At 42.1% G+C, this 18,063-nt stretch overlaps 1 protein-coding gene across 1 annotated transcript in view; it reads left to right on the top strand.

The window, feature by feature from the left end:
• The window catches only part of LOC113406577 (single-minded homolog 2-like), a 70,715-nt gene that overhangs the window by 38,956 nt on the left and 13,696 nt on the right, over positions 1-18,063 (top strand). Inside the window, exons 5-7 of the mRNA XM_026651963.1 lie at positions 1,071-1,156; positions 3,271-3,470; positions 11,093-11,199. Coding sequence (XP_026507748.1) covers positions 1,071-1,156; positions 3,271-3,470; positions 11,093-11,199 — 393 coding nt within the window. The remainder of the gene's footprint in view (positions 1-1,070; positions 1,157-3,270; positions 3,471-11,092; positions 11,200-18,063) is intronic.

The following is an 18,063-nucleotide window of genomic DNA, read 5'->3' as shown; positions in this document are numbered from 1 at the left end:
TGCCTTTAGATCCAACCATATGCGAGACTGAATTTTGTAAACCCTGCCCTTGAGGCCAGCAGAGGCTAAGATGTCACTGCTCAATGGAAAGGCCTTTTATTTAAAGCTTGGAGGCTCAATGCCTTTGACATTCTGGGGTTCACCTAGGCCAGTAAGGGGTTCAGTCATTGTCTGCCTTGTAGCCCTGGGTGTCTTGTGACTGTGCAGCTTTGGTTCAGAGCTCTCACCTTAACAGCCTGCCAGCAGGCCACAAGTCTCACCCTGGCTTTGCCCAACTTGGATACTCCTTGCAAGCTGACCTTAGTACCCTTCCAGGCCTGAATTCCACCCCAAAATCATCCTTCTGCAGGATCCGGTTCCTCTCATTAGACCCTCTCAGAAAAAGCATTAGGTTCGCTGCCTCTACAGAGACAGTAGAACATTCCAACTTGCCAGCTTAACACAATCACACACTTTACTGAATTTTACCAGCACTGCTGATTTATAATGACAGCAAAACACATTTATTAACAAAAGAGGATGGATTAAGTGATGCCAAGTAAAAGGAATAAAGGTAGAGATGGTTGAAAGCAAATAAAAGTGAACACGTTCATCTAGAAGTCTAAAACTTAATCTAGCAAGATACACTCTTTGTTCAAGACAGTTTCTCTCTCCTCCACTGTCTTCTTTCCAGATTTTTCCTGGCTGGCCTGACCAGGACCCATCACAGAGATCAAATTGAGCTGTGCAGTCACAAGACATACAGGTTTACAAAGCAGGCATTGACTGAACCCCTGACTGGCTTGAGTGAACCCCAAAATGTCACAACCCCCAACTCTTTTAACCTTTAAAATAAATCACAACTATCAGTGACCTTGGCAGAGACAGCCGACCATGGATGGGGACAAAGATGTGTCACGGCCATCTTCCTATTGCCTTCTTTCCCTAAAAATAATAATGACAATACAAAGGTTAATATAAATGGCTGAAATACCCTGCAAATACTTAGGTTAAATGGTCAAAGTAAACATTATGGGTGATTTTTTGAAACCTATATTAATAATTAAAACACTATGGGCTTATGCTTTCAGAGTACGAAATAGAGAGATCATTTTTTCTCCGGATGAAGTGTGTCTTGGCCAAGAGGAATGCAGGCTTGACATGTAGCGGCTACAAGGTAATGTTCTGAAGCCTTTCCATGTTCAAAGAGTAACAGGTTTTATTATATGGGTAGCTGTAAAACAAAGTCTACTACTGAAAAGAGTCAGAATACCACCGCTGGGTGCAGATTTTGTTATTAATGCAACAGTACACCCTGAAGCTATGGGCCAGATTTTGATACCCATGCTCATGCTGACTAGTACCTAACTCCACAGGTAATCCCATTGATTTGAATGAGATTATTCCCTGTACTGTTCAGCATGAGTAAGGGTATCAGAATATGGCCCCATGTGCCTGTATATCTCAGTTCAGGATTGATGTCTACCACAGTCTCAGGTTTATTTATCAACCTCTTAGCATATATTGTTTTAATAGTTACTGCACTTGAGCATGGGTGATGGTAAATACTGTAATCCTACATTAGCACCTGCCATTCAAGCATATATTTTCAGCTTTACTTTTTGCATTTATTCTCCCATAAACTAAACAACATATTTCTACTATCTAAGCAGCAGCTAAGAAAGGCACCTTACACACAGTTTTACTGAAAATAAATGACTTATTCAACAGCAAGAGGAAGAACACCTCAGAGTGACTTGCTATTCTTTTAGAATTCTTCCAAGGTGCAGACATTTACCTACCCTTTTAAACTTGAACAATTATTCCTGAAAGTGTAGTCCTGCAATGTACATTGTTCTAATCCATAATTTATATTGAAACAATTTAAAAAAAAAATGAGTAGGTGGTGACATCCCTCTGTTTCTTCTTAGATTACAATTTGTCAGCAAGCGGAGTCACGTGCCATTTTCTCCCTTGAAGCCCTATTGCCTGATTCCAGTGTATGTTGTTTAAAGATGTGATTTTCTAGAGCGCTCAGCATTGCCCTAACTCTGCTCTCATCAGTCAATGACTTCAAGGTTAGGCCAGTGCTGAGCACTTCAGAAAGTACCACCTGAATAGCCTAAGTGCAAGGGAAACCAAATATGCCTAATTGTGAGGGAACGAGGAGGCTCTGATGGGAGATTTTAAGTAAGTTATCACTGGGTTATTATTGACTACCATATTAATTAATGATTGAACGGGGAGCCTTAAGAGGAATCTATTTTTAGATATATAGATAATGGATTGCCAAGGATTGCTTAAGGCAGTGGACACACTCTCCTTTTTACTGGAAGAACGTACAAGTCAAAACAAAGGAAATATACAAATAAACTGAGGGATATATAGAATGTGGTTTTGATACTTGTGGAGTTTCCCACATGATATTTGGGACTGAGCCTTGTAAGAGTGTGCATAGCCAAATAGTAGCCGTTAGAAATTAAGAATATTTATGTTCCTCAAAAGAGTTTCTAAGAGCATTTTGCATTTACCTTTGTTGCCCCAAATCATTATTTATCCCTTCTTACAGCCTAATAGCTAAATTTTAGCATCAGATATACACATGCAACTCTCATGGACGGAAACTGGAATTATGTAAATGTAAGTCAGGCTAGAATTTGGCCCCTAGACATTGTCATTGTTAATTTGTCAACAGGGATCAATTAATCCTGACTGGAAAGAAGCAACACTTTTAATGTGTCTAAATATATATTCAATTATTTATAATTAGGGCTACATTCATAAGTCTCTTAAAATGTATCTGTTTTTCATCATAATGAAGAACAAATTCAATAGAAGTAGTTTTGATACATCAAACTGGCTGTTAAAGTATAGCTAGGAATAAGTATGGCTGTTCCATGATTAAGTCACCATCAAAGGCAAATTTCAGTTTATTTGGTTAATGCACAATAACTATCTTATTGTATCTACATTAAATGTATGTTAGATAACCTTAATTTAAAGCATTAACTGGAGAGCAGTCCATATGGCACCAGGGCTCTTGCATTTTAATACCAGATTACTATGTGCTGGCGACAGTAACACAGGTACACAGCATCACTGCATCTCTACTTACAAATAAGACTTAACAAACTATGCAGCCAGACAAATGGTGTTAAGAGAAATTGTTTGTATCACCATTGAAATAGATGCAGCAGAGGCTGAGAAATAGATGTTCTCAAGATGCTCTCTTGACCTGTAAGACCTCTTCCTTTACCTTCAAATATCTACTATGCTTTCTTTCCATGCCAGGTGATCCACTGCAGTGGCTATTTGAAGATACGTCAGTATATGCTGGACATGTCCTTGTATGATTCCTGTTACCAAATTGTAGGACTGGTGGCTGTGGGTCAATCTTTACCTCCCAGTGCAATCACTGAGATCAAGCTTCACAGTAACATGTTCATGTTCAGAGCAAGTCTGGACTTAAAACTTATATTCCTAGATTCCAGGTAAGCAAAATGATTTGGTTTCCATCATATAGCATCTGGAAGTTAAGTTTTGTCAAATTATAGGGGTTTCTAAATACTTCAATATACTTAAGTTTTAGGTGTATTTTAACTATGACATCATTAAAATTGAACTTGAGCACTGTAAATGTATGTAGGACTTTCAAAATGACTCAGTAAATAAGGCAATATTTTATCTTTAAAATATCAAGCCTACGGAACCTGATTCTAATCTATAGTTATTTGTGTTATGGTAGTGTCCAGAGGCCTCATTAGGCAGTGTATAAACACAGTAAAACACTTCATGTCCTGAAGAGTTTACCATGTTAACAGGCAGGACAGATAAAAGGTGGGAGAAAGGAAGCATTATTGTGCCTGTTTTACAGGTAGAGAACTGAGTCACAGAGAGCTTAGGTGACTTGACTGAGGTAACAAAGGAAATCCATGGGAACCCAGTCTCCCAAGTCCTAGTTCAGTGCCTTAGCTGTGAGACCAGCTTACCTATCTAATGTCTCTAACCTTGCCTACATTATGGGTTTATGAAAAGATACGAGTGACAGTTAAGTCAAATGGCCATTTAAAAAAAAACCAGACATTAAATCTCTTCAGAAAAATAGTAACTATTGGGACAGCTTGCAAGATTGCCTAGTGCACAAGCTCTGCCTGGATTTATGTGAAATAGGCAATAGAACCATCTCAGCACACTCTACCGATACAACCCATGTGGATGCCTGAAAGAACTCCCACATGGGCAATGGAAAAGCACAAATCTGAGCTCAAAGAGACACATGAAGTGACTAATGGATCTCTTTTCAACATATAATTATGCCTTACAATATACTTTGATGATCTATATGGTCCAGTTTTAGATGTCCCAAGGGAAGAACCTTCCAGCAAATTTCCAGTCTTCTAGGTTTGACTACCAACAGGCAGATAATTCTAACTCACGCCTGCCCCACCTCCCAAAAAAAACCAACCACCCCACAGTACTAGGACTGTGGAACAAGATTTGACCTACTTGGTGTCTTCCGTGACATGCTGGAGTTTCAAGGAAAAGAAATGATATTCATACATAATGGTAAAAAAGTCTATGACCAATACATTGGAGAAGTTTTGCAGGGCAATTTAAACACTCAAAAGCATGCTGTCTCTCCAGGCTAAGATCAACGAGGCCCAGTGCTAAAATGCAAGTTACAATGTATTTTAGGAATCCTCTCTCTTTTTTTGGCATGTTTAATGCAATACATCCAATATTGCTAAGCACTGAAAGCTGGTCTACGCTATCAAGTTAAATTGGGTTAACTATAGTTGCTCAAGGTTGTGAATTATTTCGCATTATGTGCGATCTAGTTAAGCAACCTAAGCCCCGGTATGGACACTGTTAGGTTGCCAGAAGAAGTCTTACATTGACCTAGCTACCACCTCTCGGAGAGATGGAAGAACCCCTTCTATCACGGTAGTAAGTGTCTATACTACAGTGGTGCAACTGCAGTGCTGAAGCTGTGCTGCTGTAGCATTTCTAGTGTAGATACAACCTAAGGCTCAACAATATGCCTGTACATGGCAGAGCTAAGATAGGATGAGGAAGAGGTGTTCTAATGGGACCTCAAGAGGCCTTCTAGTCTAGTCCCCTGCACTCATGGCAGGACTAAGTATTTTGTAGACCCATCCCTGACAGGTATTTGTCTAACCTGATCTTAAAAATCTCCAATGACAGAGATTCCACAACCTCCCCGGGCAATTTATTCCACTGCTTAACTACCCTGACAGTTAGGAAGTTTTTCCTAATGGCCAACCTAAACTGCCTTTGCTGCAATTTAAGCCCATTGCTTCTTGTCCTATCCTAAGAGATTAAGGAGAACAATGTTTCACCCTCCTCCCTGTAACAACCTTTTATGTACTTGAAAACTGTTGTCCCCCTGCAGTCTTCTCTTCTCCAGACTAAACCCAATTTTTTCAATCTCCCCTCATAAATCATGTTTTCTAGACTTCTAATAATTTTTGTTGCTCTCCTCTGGCTTTTCTCCAGTTTGTCCACATCTTTCCTGAAACATGGCACCAAGAACTGGCCACAGTACTTAAGTTGAGGCCTAATCAGCGCAGATAAAGCGGAAGAATTCTCATCCTGTGATTCTGTGATTTTAAGTGGAGTTGCCTGGAGGCATAAGAGTCTTCATAAGAGAGAGTCTATCCAGAGGCGCTGATAGGAGCACAGTGAACAAAAGCTCCTGTTACACCATTGAAAAAGATACTGCCAGCAGTGTCCCCATACTTGCCAGGAAGCACAAAGGTGGGGTCCTGCCCCTGTCCCACAAAGATGAACTTCTGGAATATCAAGCAGTGTCGGTAGTGCTGGCCAGTGCCTTTCCCCTAGCACTGCCAGCCCAGCTGTCCAAATTATCATTACCTCCTGACAGGAAGGTACTCTCTCTGACTCCCACCTGTAGTGTACCCACACAGAAAGGGCATAATCATGCCCTAAATGGTATTAGGAGAAGACAACTAAATATATCAGCTTTAAGGAGAAATAGTTTTGATAGTTTAGTTTAAGAGTTAATTCCAGCCCACAAAAGTGATCTGTGGCTGCTGCTTTACTGTATGCATCCATTCATTCCCACAATTTCAAGGGACACTGGAGGGGAGATGAGATAATTTTGGCCAGCTCTGTTCCCCTTTCTGTTTTCCTTGTTCACACACTCAGAGTCCCTTTTACATCCCAAGATGGAAACCAGGGATATTTGGAGTAGAAATAGACAAGGCTGCAAAACTCAGATCCAGAATCAAACTTTTCCAAATTCTGAGTGTGTTCAGATCAGGGGTTTGTTTGACCATTCTAGGGGTAGCTGCAAAACTAGGGATACAGATCCAACATCTGGAGATATTCAGCTCCAGGATTTTGATTTGAGTTCATCTTTGATCATTAGTTAAGCAAGAAAGCCACATGAAATCACTCTCTTCATTTTAATGGCACTGAGAGCTGAGTGACTGATGTAAATGAGATCTAAACAGGGCACCTCTCACAGTTACAGGGTGAACTGTGCCTTAGACCCCTTTTAATCACTCTCCGGTGCACCCCTTACGTGATAGGCCCGGCTTCGTACACCTCACCCTGGGTGGAACCTTGTGGTCTAACCACTCTTAGGCCTTGGCTACACTTAAGAATTCACAGCGCTGCCGTGGCAGTGCTGTGAAGCGCGAGTGTAGTCGCGCCGCCAGCGCTGCCACTCTCGCAGCGCTGCAAGTACTCCACCTCTCCGAGGGGAATAGCTTGCAGCGCTGCGAGCGAGCGTACAGCGCTGCAGGTGCTGATTACACTGGCGCTTTACAGCGCTGCGCTCGGGGGGGGCGTTTTCACACCCCTGAGCGCAGCAAGTTGCAGCGCTGTACAGCGCCAGTGTAGCCAAGGCCTTAGATGGATCTCGGGGGCTGTTTCTCAACTGTGTTAATGTGACAGGCCGAACTGAGTTTGGCACCTCTCAGCCCTTTCACTGCTGGAACCTGTGACCAGAGAGTAGATTAAAATGACTCAGATGGGGCCTTCAGAACATAAGAAAGGCCATACTAGGTCAGACCAATGGTCTGTCTAGCCCAGTATCCTGTCTACCAACAGTGGCCAGTTGGAGGTTTAAGAACACCCAGAACAGGGCAGTTTCAAATGATCCATCCCCTGTTATCAAGTCCCAGCTCCTGACAGTTGGAGGTTTAGGAACACCCAGAGCATGGAGTTGTGTCCCTGACCATCAGCTAAGAGCCATTGATGGACCTATCCTCCATGAACTTATCTAATTCTTTGTTGAATCCAATTATCATTTTGGCCTTTACAGTATCTCATGGCAACAAGTTCAACAGGTTGATTGTGCGTTGTGTGACGAAGTTCTTCCTTTTGTTTGTTTTAAACCTGCTGCTGCTTAATTTCATCAGGTGATTTCTATATGAAGGGGTTATGTGAAGGAGTAAATAACATTTCCCTAATTTGCTTTCTCCAGACCATTTGTGATTTTATAGACTTCACCATTCATGATTTTATTGACCATTATTATATCCTTCCTTAGCCATCTCTTGTCTAACTGAACAGTCCCAGTCTTTTTAATCTCCCCTTGTATGGAAGCTGTTCCATATCCCTAATCATTTTTATTGCCCTACTATCTCTTCTTTGAGATGGGTGACCTGAATTGCACACAGTATTCAGAGTGTGGGCGTACCATGGAAGTATATAATGGCATTATGATATTTTCTGTTTTATTATCTATCCCTTTCCTAATGGCTCCTAACATAGTGATAGCTTTATTTAACTGCCACTGCACATTGAGTAGGTGTTTTCAGAGAACCATCCACAAGGACTCGAAGGTCTCTTTCTTGAGCGATAACATATAATTTAACCCCCATCAAGTTGTATGGATAGTTGGGATTAATCGGCATTATTTATGCATTTCCCCAAAAGTACAAAGCCCATAGAGCAGGGGTGGCCAACCTGTGGCTCTGGACCCACATGCAGCTCTTCAGAAGTTAATATGCGGCTCCTTGTATAGGCACTGAAGGGGCTGGAGCTACAGGTACCAACTTTCCAATATGCCGGGGGGTGCTCACTGCTCTGCCCCAGGCCCTGCCCCCACTCCACCCCTTCCCAACCACTCCTCTGAACCTGCCATGCCCTCGCTCCTCCCCCCCGAGCCTCCTGCACGCCACAAAACAGCTGATTGGGAGGTGGGGGGAGGGAGAGGGAAGTGCTGATTGGTGGGGCTGCTAATGGGCAGGAGGTGCTGGCAGGGGGAAGCTGCTGATGTATTACTGTGGCTCTTTGGCAATGTACATTGGTAAATTCTGGCTCCTTCTCAGGCTCAGGTTAGCCACCCCTGCCATAGAGCAAAGGATAAAACCAATTAAAGTCCTATACCTCTGGGTCTGGTACATCTTAATTTTTCCTTGCCAGCTTTTGTTATTCCCCCTCAGCCCAGCTAACAACCCAGCTCTTACTGAGAGAAACAAACTGTTCTGATCACAGTAGGCTCTCCCTGTCTCTTTTTTCCTTGCCAACCTGTCAGCTTTCACAGATACCCTAGGCAGCCACCTGGCCACGCGATCAACCCCCATCCTTTTCTAGGCCCAGGGTCGTCTAATGCAGTGGTTCTGAACCAGGAGTATGTGTACCACTGGGGGTATGCAGAAGTCTTCCAGGTGGAACATCAACTCATCTAGATATTTGCCTAGTTTTACAACAGGCTATGTGAAAAACACTAGAAAAGTCAGTACAAACTAAAATTTCATACAGGCAATGGCTTGTTTATACTGCTCTGTATACTATACACTGAAAGGTAAGTACAATGTTTATTTTATAATTATATGGTAAAAATGAGAAAGTAAGCATTTTTTCAGTAATTGTGTGCTGTGACACTTTTGTATTCTTATGACTGATTTTGTAAGTACATAGTTTTTAAGTGAAGTGAAACTTGGGAGTATGTAAGACAAATCAGACTCCTGAAAGGGGTACAGTAGTCTAGAAAGTTGAGAGCCACTGCTTTAACGTCTTGTGCCTGGTCCACACTAACCCCCCACTTCGAACTAAGATACGCAACTTCAGCTACATGAATAACGTAGCTGAAGTCGAAGTACCTTAGTTTGAACTTACCGCGGGTCCAGACGCGGCAGGCAGGCTCCCCCGTCCACTCTGCGTACTCCTCTCGCGGAGCAGGAGTACCGGCGTCGACGGCGAGCACTTCCGGGATTGATCCGGGATCGATTTATCGCGTCTAGACAAGATGCGATAAATTGATCCCAGAAGATCAATTGCTTACCGCCGGACCCGGAGGTAAGTATACACGTACCCTTAGTGTTCCCTTTGACCTCTCTCTCCTCAGCCTTGCAAAACAGCTATCGAATCAGCGCTGCTGAGTAGTCCCCTCTTCCTAACTATAAACCTGGGCATTGTGTTTGTTGGGATGCTCCTTATGCAGGCCATTGGTTTACCTTTCCTGCTTGGTTTCCTTAACAAACCCTTTTGATCTAACTCCATAGCAAGTAACCCATCAAACAATCACACACAGGTATGCACCATATTCATGAAAAATAAACCAATGTTTCCCACTTGGTCATAGCACCACTGCGCACAAGGCAGAATTTGGGTCCTGAGTTTTGTGACCCAGGAGAGAATGGGAGTGCTGTGAAGGTCACATCCAACTCCTCACCCTGCTCCCACCCCAACACACACCTCGCAGGGGCAGGAAGCTCTTCATTTTACCCTCAAATGACCTCCACCTCATGTTGGTGTACAAAACATCACCGACCGCCCCTAAGGAAAATGCATCTAAATCCTTCCCAGATGAAGGAAAGGTTGCCATGTTGGGGGATCTTTAGGGAAGGATTAATGTGTGTGTAGGGGAAGGGTCGCTAGAGGAGCCTTCTTTCCTCCTCCCCCTTTCTCCCCCCCCCCCACACCTTTTCCCACCAACTGATGTGTCAGGATAAAAGTAAATATAAAGACCTGCTTCTCTGCAGGGCCAAGCAATGCATGAAGCTCTAAGGAAAGAGAAAACAAAAGGCATGATAATCAAAAAGTGGAGTTCAGGTTATTTGCAAGACCCAATTACACTGTGCAACACTTCTTGTATTCATTTTACAGGATTGCTATGTTATCCTGAAACTGAGTGCAGTACCTCTGCTCTGCCATTAGAGATGGAGAAAGAGCATGGGAGTGTAAATGCCATCAACACATAGATAAACAAACAAAGCTAACTGATTAAATTCCTTGATGTAATTTAGAGTATCTTTTGCTATCAAGTAGCAAGGACAGGAAAGACCACTTGGGTCATGTAGTTTGATCCCTATTGTATTGCGTGGGACTATTCCTATAAGGGCCTACTACAGAGTTTCTTGCACCTTCCTTGAAGTGGCTGATACTGGTCGCTGTCACCATACTGGACTAGATAGATCTCAGCTTTGATTCCCTATGGCAATTCTTATGTATTCACTACCTCATTCCCAGTCTATCTGCAGTGATCATGCTTTAATTTCGTTCCACTCAGTTCCCATCCTATTGCTCTTAATGTTAAGAAACTTTTGCATCATGTCTAACTGAAGCTTTCCTTTTCCTTCTTTAGCTTCCAGGCACTGCTATTGTTCCTTGTCCTTCCATCTCCAAAACGGAATAATCCTGCGCCTTCCTTTAGGCAGTTAGCTCAAATTTATTTATAGACTGTGAGAACGGCTACTGTAGACTAATTATTCTTGCTATGCGCATATATCTGCAAAGGCATAAAATTTATCAATAGTTTAAAAAAAAAAGGGGGGGGGGAACTTTACACTTCCATGAACAGCTCATCAACTGGATCTTTGTGCAAAGGATCACATGTTAGTAGCTCCAAAGTAAAAATCTAATGCTGAAATAAGTTAACAGATCCTCCTCCTTGACTGTATCTGGGACACTTCTTTGTGTACAACATTACTGCACCCTGTATTTGGCGGGCGTACTGAAGTTTTAATTTCTTGTAAAGATCATTGTTCTCTGTTTCCAAACCAACATGATTTCTCTGCAGCCTTTTAGCACTTGATTAGTTCACAAAATCAATATTAGTTTAATGAAATTAAATATTTCTAGAGATGCTGCTTATCCGTCAGCCTTCCTCTTCCAGGGTGACTGATTTAACTGGATACGAGCCCCAAGACTTGATAGAGAAGACCCTCTACCACCATGTCCATGGCTGCGATGTCTTCCATTTACGATATGCTCACCATCTCTGTAAGTAATTGGCATAAAGTGATTGGCTCAAAATCTTCAGCTTATTCAGTAAGGTCAGGAGTTCTGCAGACAACAGACACTGTGGTGCAAGGAAAACAACCCCCAAAAGGGGCAGATCTCAAGTGCTCAGCACCCATAATTGAGACCAGATTTTCAAAAGTACTCAGCTCCCATTCAGGTAGCAATTAAATGGTCTGATTTTCAAATGAGCTCATCACCCAACATGCTATGTTCTTCTCAAAATATATTTGGCTACTTATTTTGCTGCCCAAATGGGAGCAGAGCTGTTTTGAAAATCTGTCCCTGATTGTGAGTGCTGAATTCTTTTGAAAAATCTGTCTCTTAATGGTGTTAGTTTGAAAAAAAAAAAAAAGTTATGCAACAGTTCCATGTTTTTTTCCCAAGCACACTGGTAATAATCAGTGTGTGTTTGAAAAGTTGGATGTAAAACAAAAAAATTCTGAGATGCATGTTCCTTAGTAGTATGTGGATGAGTTCTGAAAGCAGAGTGTCAGGAGAAAAAAAAGATACATGATTAGTAATTCCCCATTGCCAAAAGGGGAATTGATCGCCTCTTCATACATTTGGATTTAGTTTATTCACTGAAATATTCGCACAGTAGCTTTATTTATTCATTTATTTTTCCAGAAGCAAATTGGGGGAATAGAAAATGTTTCTGATTGGCTCAGACTTCCACAGCCCAACTCTCACCACATCCACTAATTACGTAAACAAACAACCCCCCAAAAAAGACAAAAGAAACCAAAACCTTTGCTAATGAATTGGTTTCCAGATTGCCACCATTGGCTTAAAACAACCAGAAAGAAACCATCCTTAACCCTCTCTGAAGAAGAGTCAATCCCTTATGTTACTGTGTGATGTTAATGAAGATCTGGAATATATATAAGAATTATATAGGAAGATGACCTTCCTGTACTTAGAACAAGTCAATGGTGAATGACTAAATATCAAATTCTATTGACTCCAATGGGAGTTACGCACAGGAACGCAGAAATTGACCCTAAATATTTTGGCATTTGCCAAAGAATTAGTGGAAGCTCAGACCTGCTAAATCACATTATTTCCTACTGGCTCTTATTTTTAGTCTCCTCTTTTATGAAAGTTCAAAACCTGCTTATATCCTTAGTTCCCTCCTGTGGCATCTGACTGCTCACCTGCACATGCCAATGCTCATTTTTCCCCTCTGATATTATTTGATATAATTATGTCAAACAGTATAAAGAATTCTGATAAAGCCATGATCATCTTCTGAAAAACAGTATCTCACCTTTACAACACGGTCATGAACATCAGAACCCATAGCATCAGAACTCGTGCTGGCAATGGAAGGCAATAGCTGATACTTTGGTCCAGTTTTGTAAATAGGATTTGAGTGGAATTCTAAAATACGGAGATATGACTAAGCTACTTAGTTAAAAATACTGATCTGGATGCTATAACTGAACTATAAAGATAAAGAATTACAAAGTTTAGAAACAGAAGAAATATAAGAGAGACAGATCTAATTTAAAAGGTCTAATGAGTTAAGGTAACCAAGGGCCAAGAAGAGGGAGAAAAAGTCAAAATACTTGGGGAACAATAGGAAGAGTAAAAAAGCATGGCATGAATGATGAAAACAGATGTAAAATGTACAAACTTCTGTGCCTCCAGAGAGCACTGTTATAACTCCCCCACCAAACATCTGACGAGTATGAACAGTAAAAGGTTGACAGGTCTGAATGTACACAATTTAGCATTCTATGAAACAGTCTGATGATTAAGTGTCACCTGATGTTAATCTGGAGAGAAAAATCTTACACCTGATTAGAGAATTAAAAAAACAAAACCCTATACTGTGATAAGCAATTGCGCTTCCAAAATAAACTCAAACTATAAGACAAGCATTAGAGAGAGCCATGAACGAAACAACAAAACTAAAAGTATAATGGGTGTAATAAGAACAGCAAGAGTAGTAGATGTGAGTAGTTTGCTGAAGATGTGCTGATATAAAAATAGTTTCCTGTTAGCTTCCAGGTTGAAGAAAAAAATGTTGACATTTCAGAGGGTTTACTTATTTCTATAATGCCATCGGTGTGCAGGGAATTACTGTAGAACAGAGGAAGTTTGCCACTCAGCTAATGGGTCCCTGCCTAAGGAGCTGATAGTCTACAAAACAGGACAAGTGAAGCCATTACAATGCAAACAAAATACTCCTAGCCTCAGCTGTGTCTTTTCTCATGAGCCTGCTTCCTTTGTAGGGAGGGTTCAATGCACCAAAGATGTTATAATCCCATTGTTTCTGCTGCACAAATTGCTGCCAGTTTGTCCAGGAACTGGCTCCATATGTCAGGGCAGACAAAGTACAAGCCCCAGCTGCTCCCTGGAACGGAACCTCACAGGCACAATGCCCAGTATAATGGAGGAGGTGCAAGTTAAATTCTGCACCACTTTGAGCCTGTCATCTCCCAGTGTAATGCTCAAGACCAGGGCCGGCTCCAGGGTTTTGGCCGCCCCAAGCAGCCAAAAAAGCCGCAATCGCGATCTAAAAAAAGTCGCGATCGCGATCTGCGGCTGCAATTCGGCTGGAGGTCCTTCACTCCCAGGCGGAGTGAGGGACGGTCCGCCGAATTGCCGCCGAATACCTGGAACTGCCGCCCCTGTCCGGAACGGCCGCCCCAAGCACCTGCTTGAGAAGCTGGTGCCTGGAGCCGGCCCTGCTCAAGACTTTCAGCAAAGCACCACTGGTCTTTCAGGCAGCTAGGGAACTTTAAAGGGCTGCTATTCTGTCAGGGCACCATCCACTCATGCAGTTGTAGGGAATCCAGTGGATTGGCAAGTGGTGTGATCTGGGGAAGCTTAGCCAATTACTGTTGCAAGTGTAGGATTGAAAGGCCAATTTCCCTGCAAAGTTGTGGCCTTGAGCACAGGCTGGTGAATGATGCATTCCAGTGAAACCTATGGAGCCTTTTAAAATAGCCATTTATGACAGATCAAATCGGCCAGCCAATCTTTTCAGCCTGCACGCTCAACCAGGCAGGGAACCACAACAGAGAAACAGCCATTCACAAATGGTAGAGGAAAGCTGTAAATCGAACAGCCAAGAGTAAAAAGCTGCTAAATTCTATCCAACTGATTGCAATGAGGGTCACTTGGGCCTGCACAAGTTGGCTTGGTAATAGACACTTCTGTCCCAGAAAGACATGGCTGAGGTCTCTCAGTCAGCAGCTCACAGGGCAATTTAATGCAGGGTCAACTGTGAACTGATCTAACATTCTGTATTAGAATTGTGGCCAAAGACTGCCAAAGACTTTCCTCAAAGACTGCCAAAGACTGCCAAAAAGAAGAACACAGGAGACACACTGCTCATATATACTTGGGAAGTGAAGCTGGAGTACTATATTTAGTCCTCAATTCTTTTGCAACCTTTAAAACATTGTCTTAACAGAGGACCTAAAACAGGAATTAGGAAAATGAGAAGGCAACTGACAAGGGTGGAGCCCAGAACAACTCCTGGCGCACAAAGAAGAATGCTGCTGTGGATACATAGAACAGAAGGTGCTCTACTAGTGTTAATTTATGCTTTGGAAGATTAAGTAGCTAGATAATTTGAATTCAGTATAAGAGAAACCTGAGAATTAGACTAAGGGTATGACTGCACTTTGAGCTGGGAATGTTATTCCCAGCTTGAGGAGACATATCTGTGCTAGCTCTGATCAAGCTAGTGCACTAAATATAGTGTAGCTGCAATGATGAGAGTGGCAGGAAGGGCTAGACACCTTGAGTACGTGCTTAGTGACTGTGATGGACATGTACTCGGTGTGGCTAGCCCCTCCTGTTTCTGTGGTTACATTTTATTTTTAGCATGTTAGCTTGATGAGAGTTAGCATGAATATCTCTCCTCGAGCTGAGACTCACTCCCCCAGCTGGAAGTGTAGACATCCCCTGAGGTAGAGGAAGTTGCTTTTGGAAAACTTAGAGCCCATTGAAAAGCTCCCTCTCTCAGAAGATCAAAGCCAAAATGAGAGTGCCATGTGTGAGGCTTTGGGTTCTTTAGAGTACAGGTAAACATGAAAGCATGATGCACAGAGATTTAACTGGACAACTCTGATTAGTAACATCACAGATGTAGACTAGCATTAATCCGAGGTTATGACACTAAATCCTAAAACAGCAAAATGAAGATGGGCTCTTTTGTTTTGTCCAAGACCCTAACCTCTGAATTAATGTAGAGGCGGTCAAAAAAGCAAACAGGATGTTAGGAATCATTAAAAAGGGGATAGAGAATAAGACTGAGAATATATTATTGCCCTTATATAAATCGATGGTACGCCCTCATCTCGAATACTGCGTACAGATGTGGTCTCCTCATCTCAAAAAAGATATACTGGCACTAGAAAAGGTTCAGAAAAGGGCAACTAAAATGATTAAGGGTTTGGAACTGGTCCCATAGGAGAGATTAAAGAGGCTAGGACTCTTCAGCTTCTAAAAGAGGAGACTAAGGCCTGGTCCACACTAACCCCCCACTTCGCACTAAGGTACGCAAATTCAGCTACGTTAATAACGTAGCTGAATTTGAAGTACCTTAGTTCGAACTTACCGCGGGTCCAGACGCGGCAGGCAGGCTCCCCCGTCGATGCTGCATACTCCTCTCGCCGAGCTGGAGTACCGGCGTCGACGGCGAGCACTTCCGGGATCGATCCCAGAAGATAGACTGCTTACGGCCAGACCAGGAAGTAAGTGTAGACCTGCCCAAAGGGGGGATATGATAGAGGTATATAAAATCATGAGTGATGTGGAGAAAGTGGATAAGGAAAAGTTATTTACTTATTCCCATAATACAAGAACTAGGGGTCATCAAATGAAATTAATAGGCAGCAGGTTTAAAAAAAAAAAAGGAAGTTCTTCTTCACGCAGCGCACAGTCAACTTGTGGAATTCCTTACCTGAGGAGGTTGTGAAGGCTAGGACTATAACAGAGTTTAAAAGAGAACTTGATAAATTCATGGTGGTTAAGTCCATTAATGGCTATTAGCCAGGACTGGTAAGGAATGGTGTCCCTAGCCTCTGTCTGTCAGAGGGTGGAGATGGATGGCAGGAGAGAGATCACTTGACCATTGCCTGTTAGGTTCACTCCCTCTGGGGCCCCTGGCATTGGCCACTGTCGGTAGACAGGATACTGGGCTAGATGGACCTTTGGTCTGACCCGGTACGGCCTTTCTTATGTTCTTAATGTACTGAGCTTATGGTTAATATATGTTTTAGAGAAATAGGATAACCAAACATGGTATAAAAGAAGCCAGATGACTAAAAAGGGACTCTGAGGTAAAAGAAGCGAACAGCTTGGCATCTACCATGATGGATTCCTGGTTGCCCTCTCAAAGGATGCTGCAGTTTATCTTGGTATCTTCAGAATGAACATGGACTGTGTCTATTAGTGGAGGAGGAGCTGACTCCATAGCCAGAAAGTTCTTGCAAGAGTAATTTTTGAGGGTATTTCCTGAGGAACTCCAGCAAGATAGATTGGATTTGAAGAAAAGTTTAATGAGTTACCACCTGTGTAGATGGAAATGAGAGGAATCTAATGTGAGATGATCCGCATAATGTAGATACTAGCATTCTGAAACTTCAGGGGGGTAGTACCAAGAACAAATGTTCTAATCCGTCCATGACTCATTTAACCCAAAGTTTTAGCTCAAGTATAGTATGTCAGTCTCTCTAACCAGGTATTTACAACATGCACATCACTATGGCATCCGACCACTGTCAGAATTACAAAAACATAATTAGTCCAAATACTGAAAACCATGTCATTAACTACCAAATGGTAAATAAAAGTATTATTGGGTGCTCTTCTATTCCACCCCTTCTACTGGACGCATCTCCATCAAAATAACCCCCTGTGAATACAAGTAATCAGATGAGCTCAGAAGTTTTATTTCAAGTGGTCATTTTCTTCACTACCACTGGCTTAAAGCAGAAAATTATTGCTTGTCTGGCCCACTTATTGGCCTGATCCTGCATTGAAAATAAGCCTAGTTCCATCTGGGAGCTTTACCATCCAGTTCAATGGAATGCAGAATCAGGCCATTTGAGAGTAAGAGAGAATCTCTATTTCTTCATAGTGTGTCATACACACCTACTGAGAGCTGCTGCTATTGGCTAAATGGGAGCATTTGAACCTTTCATACAGCCTTTTTTCTCTCAACGTAAAACAAATCTGGTTGTGTGGAAAAGGAGCAAGGTGGAGCTTCCCAATAAGGTCTTCAGGGTCATGCAAAAATGTTCCAGAGCTGGAGTTATGGCTTTGTTGTGACGCATTAGTTAAATCTCTGGCACTGAACCAGAGAGATCTGGGGAGAGGGAGCCAGACTAAACATTTGGAGATTGTCCCCAGCTCTAATTTTAGCATACCTCTTCACAGAGTTACCAAGCAGGGTGTTTAGAGGATTTGCACCTCCAGTAAAAACTCTCCAGTAACTGATTCGCTTCCTGTGACTGCTCTTTATTTGTATGTTTAAGAGAAGAACCAAAGAACTGTATTTTAAATTTGTCATGTTAAAAAAAATAAGCCCAGTCTTCAAAATACAAAGTTTACTTTCCAGAGGGGAAAAACAAAAGCAGCCAAAAATACATTACAAATGCTCAATCATGTTTCAATCAATCAATTGCAAATACTTTGGTAAAATTAAAATAAAAGCAGTTCTCTCTCTGTTTCCAAATATTTTTGGATGCTTCTACTTATCAAACCTTTTTTAAAAAAGCAGTCCAAAGGTGGGGGTGGTTATTGCACTTCCATAAATAACGACTTTGTTATGGTATGAGTGCAGAATAAATTGGGGAATGAAGGGCAGATGCAGGTAAATAG

The sequence above is a fragment of the Terrapene carolina genome, unplaced genomic scaffold (assembly GCF_002925995.2).
Source record: "Terrapene carolina triunguis isolate 2854851 unplaced genomic scaffold, T_m_triunguis-2.0 Scaffold31, whole genome shotgun sequence".
In the NCBI taxonomy this organism is placed as follows: domain Eukaryota; kingdom Metazoa; phylum Chordata; order Testudines; family Emydidae; genus Terrapene; species Terrapene triunguis.
Note: the sequence above shows the minus strand (reverse complement) of the source record. Positions and strands in the feature narration are given on the sequence as shown.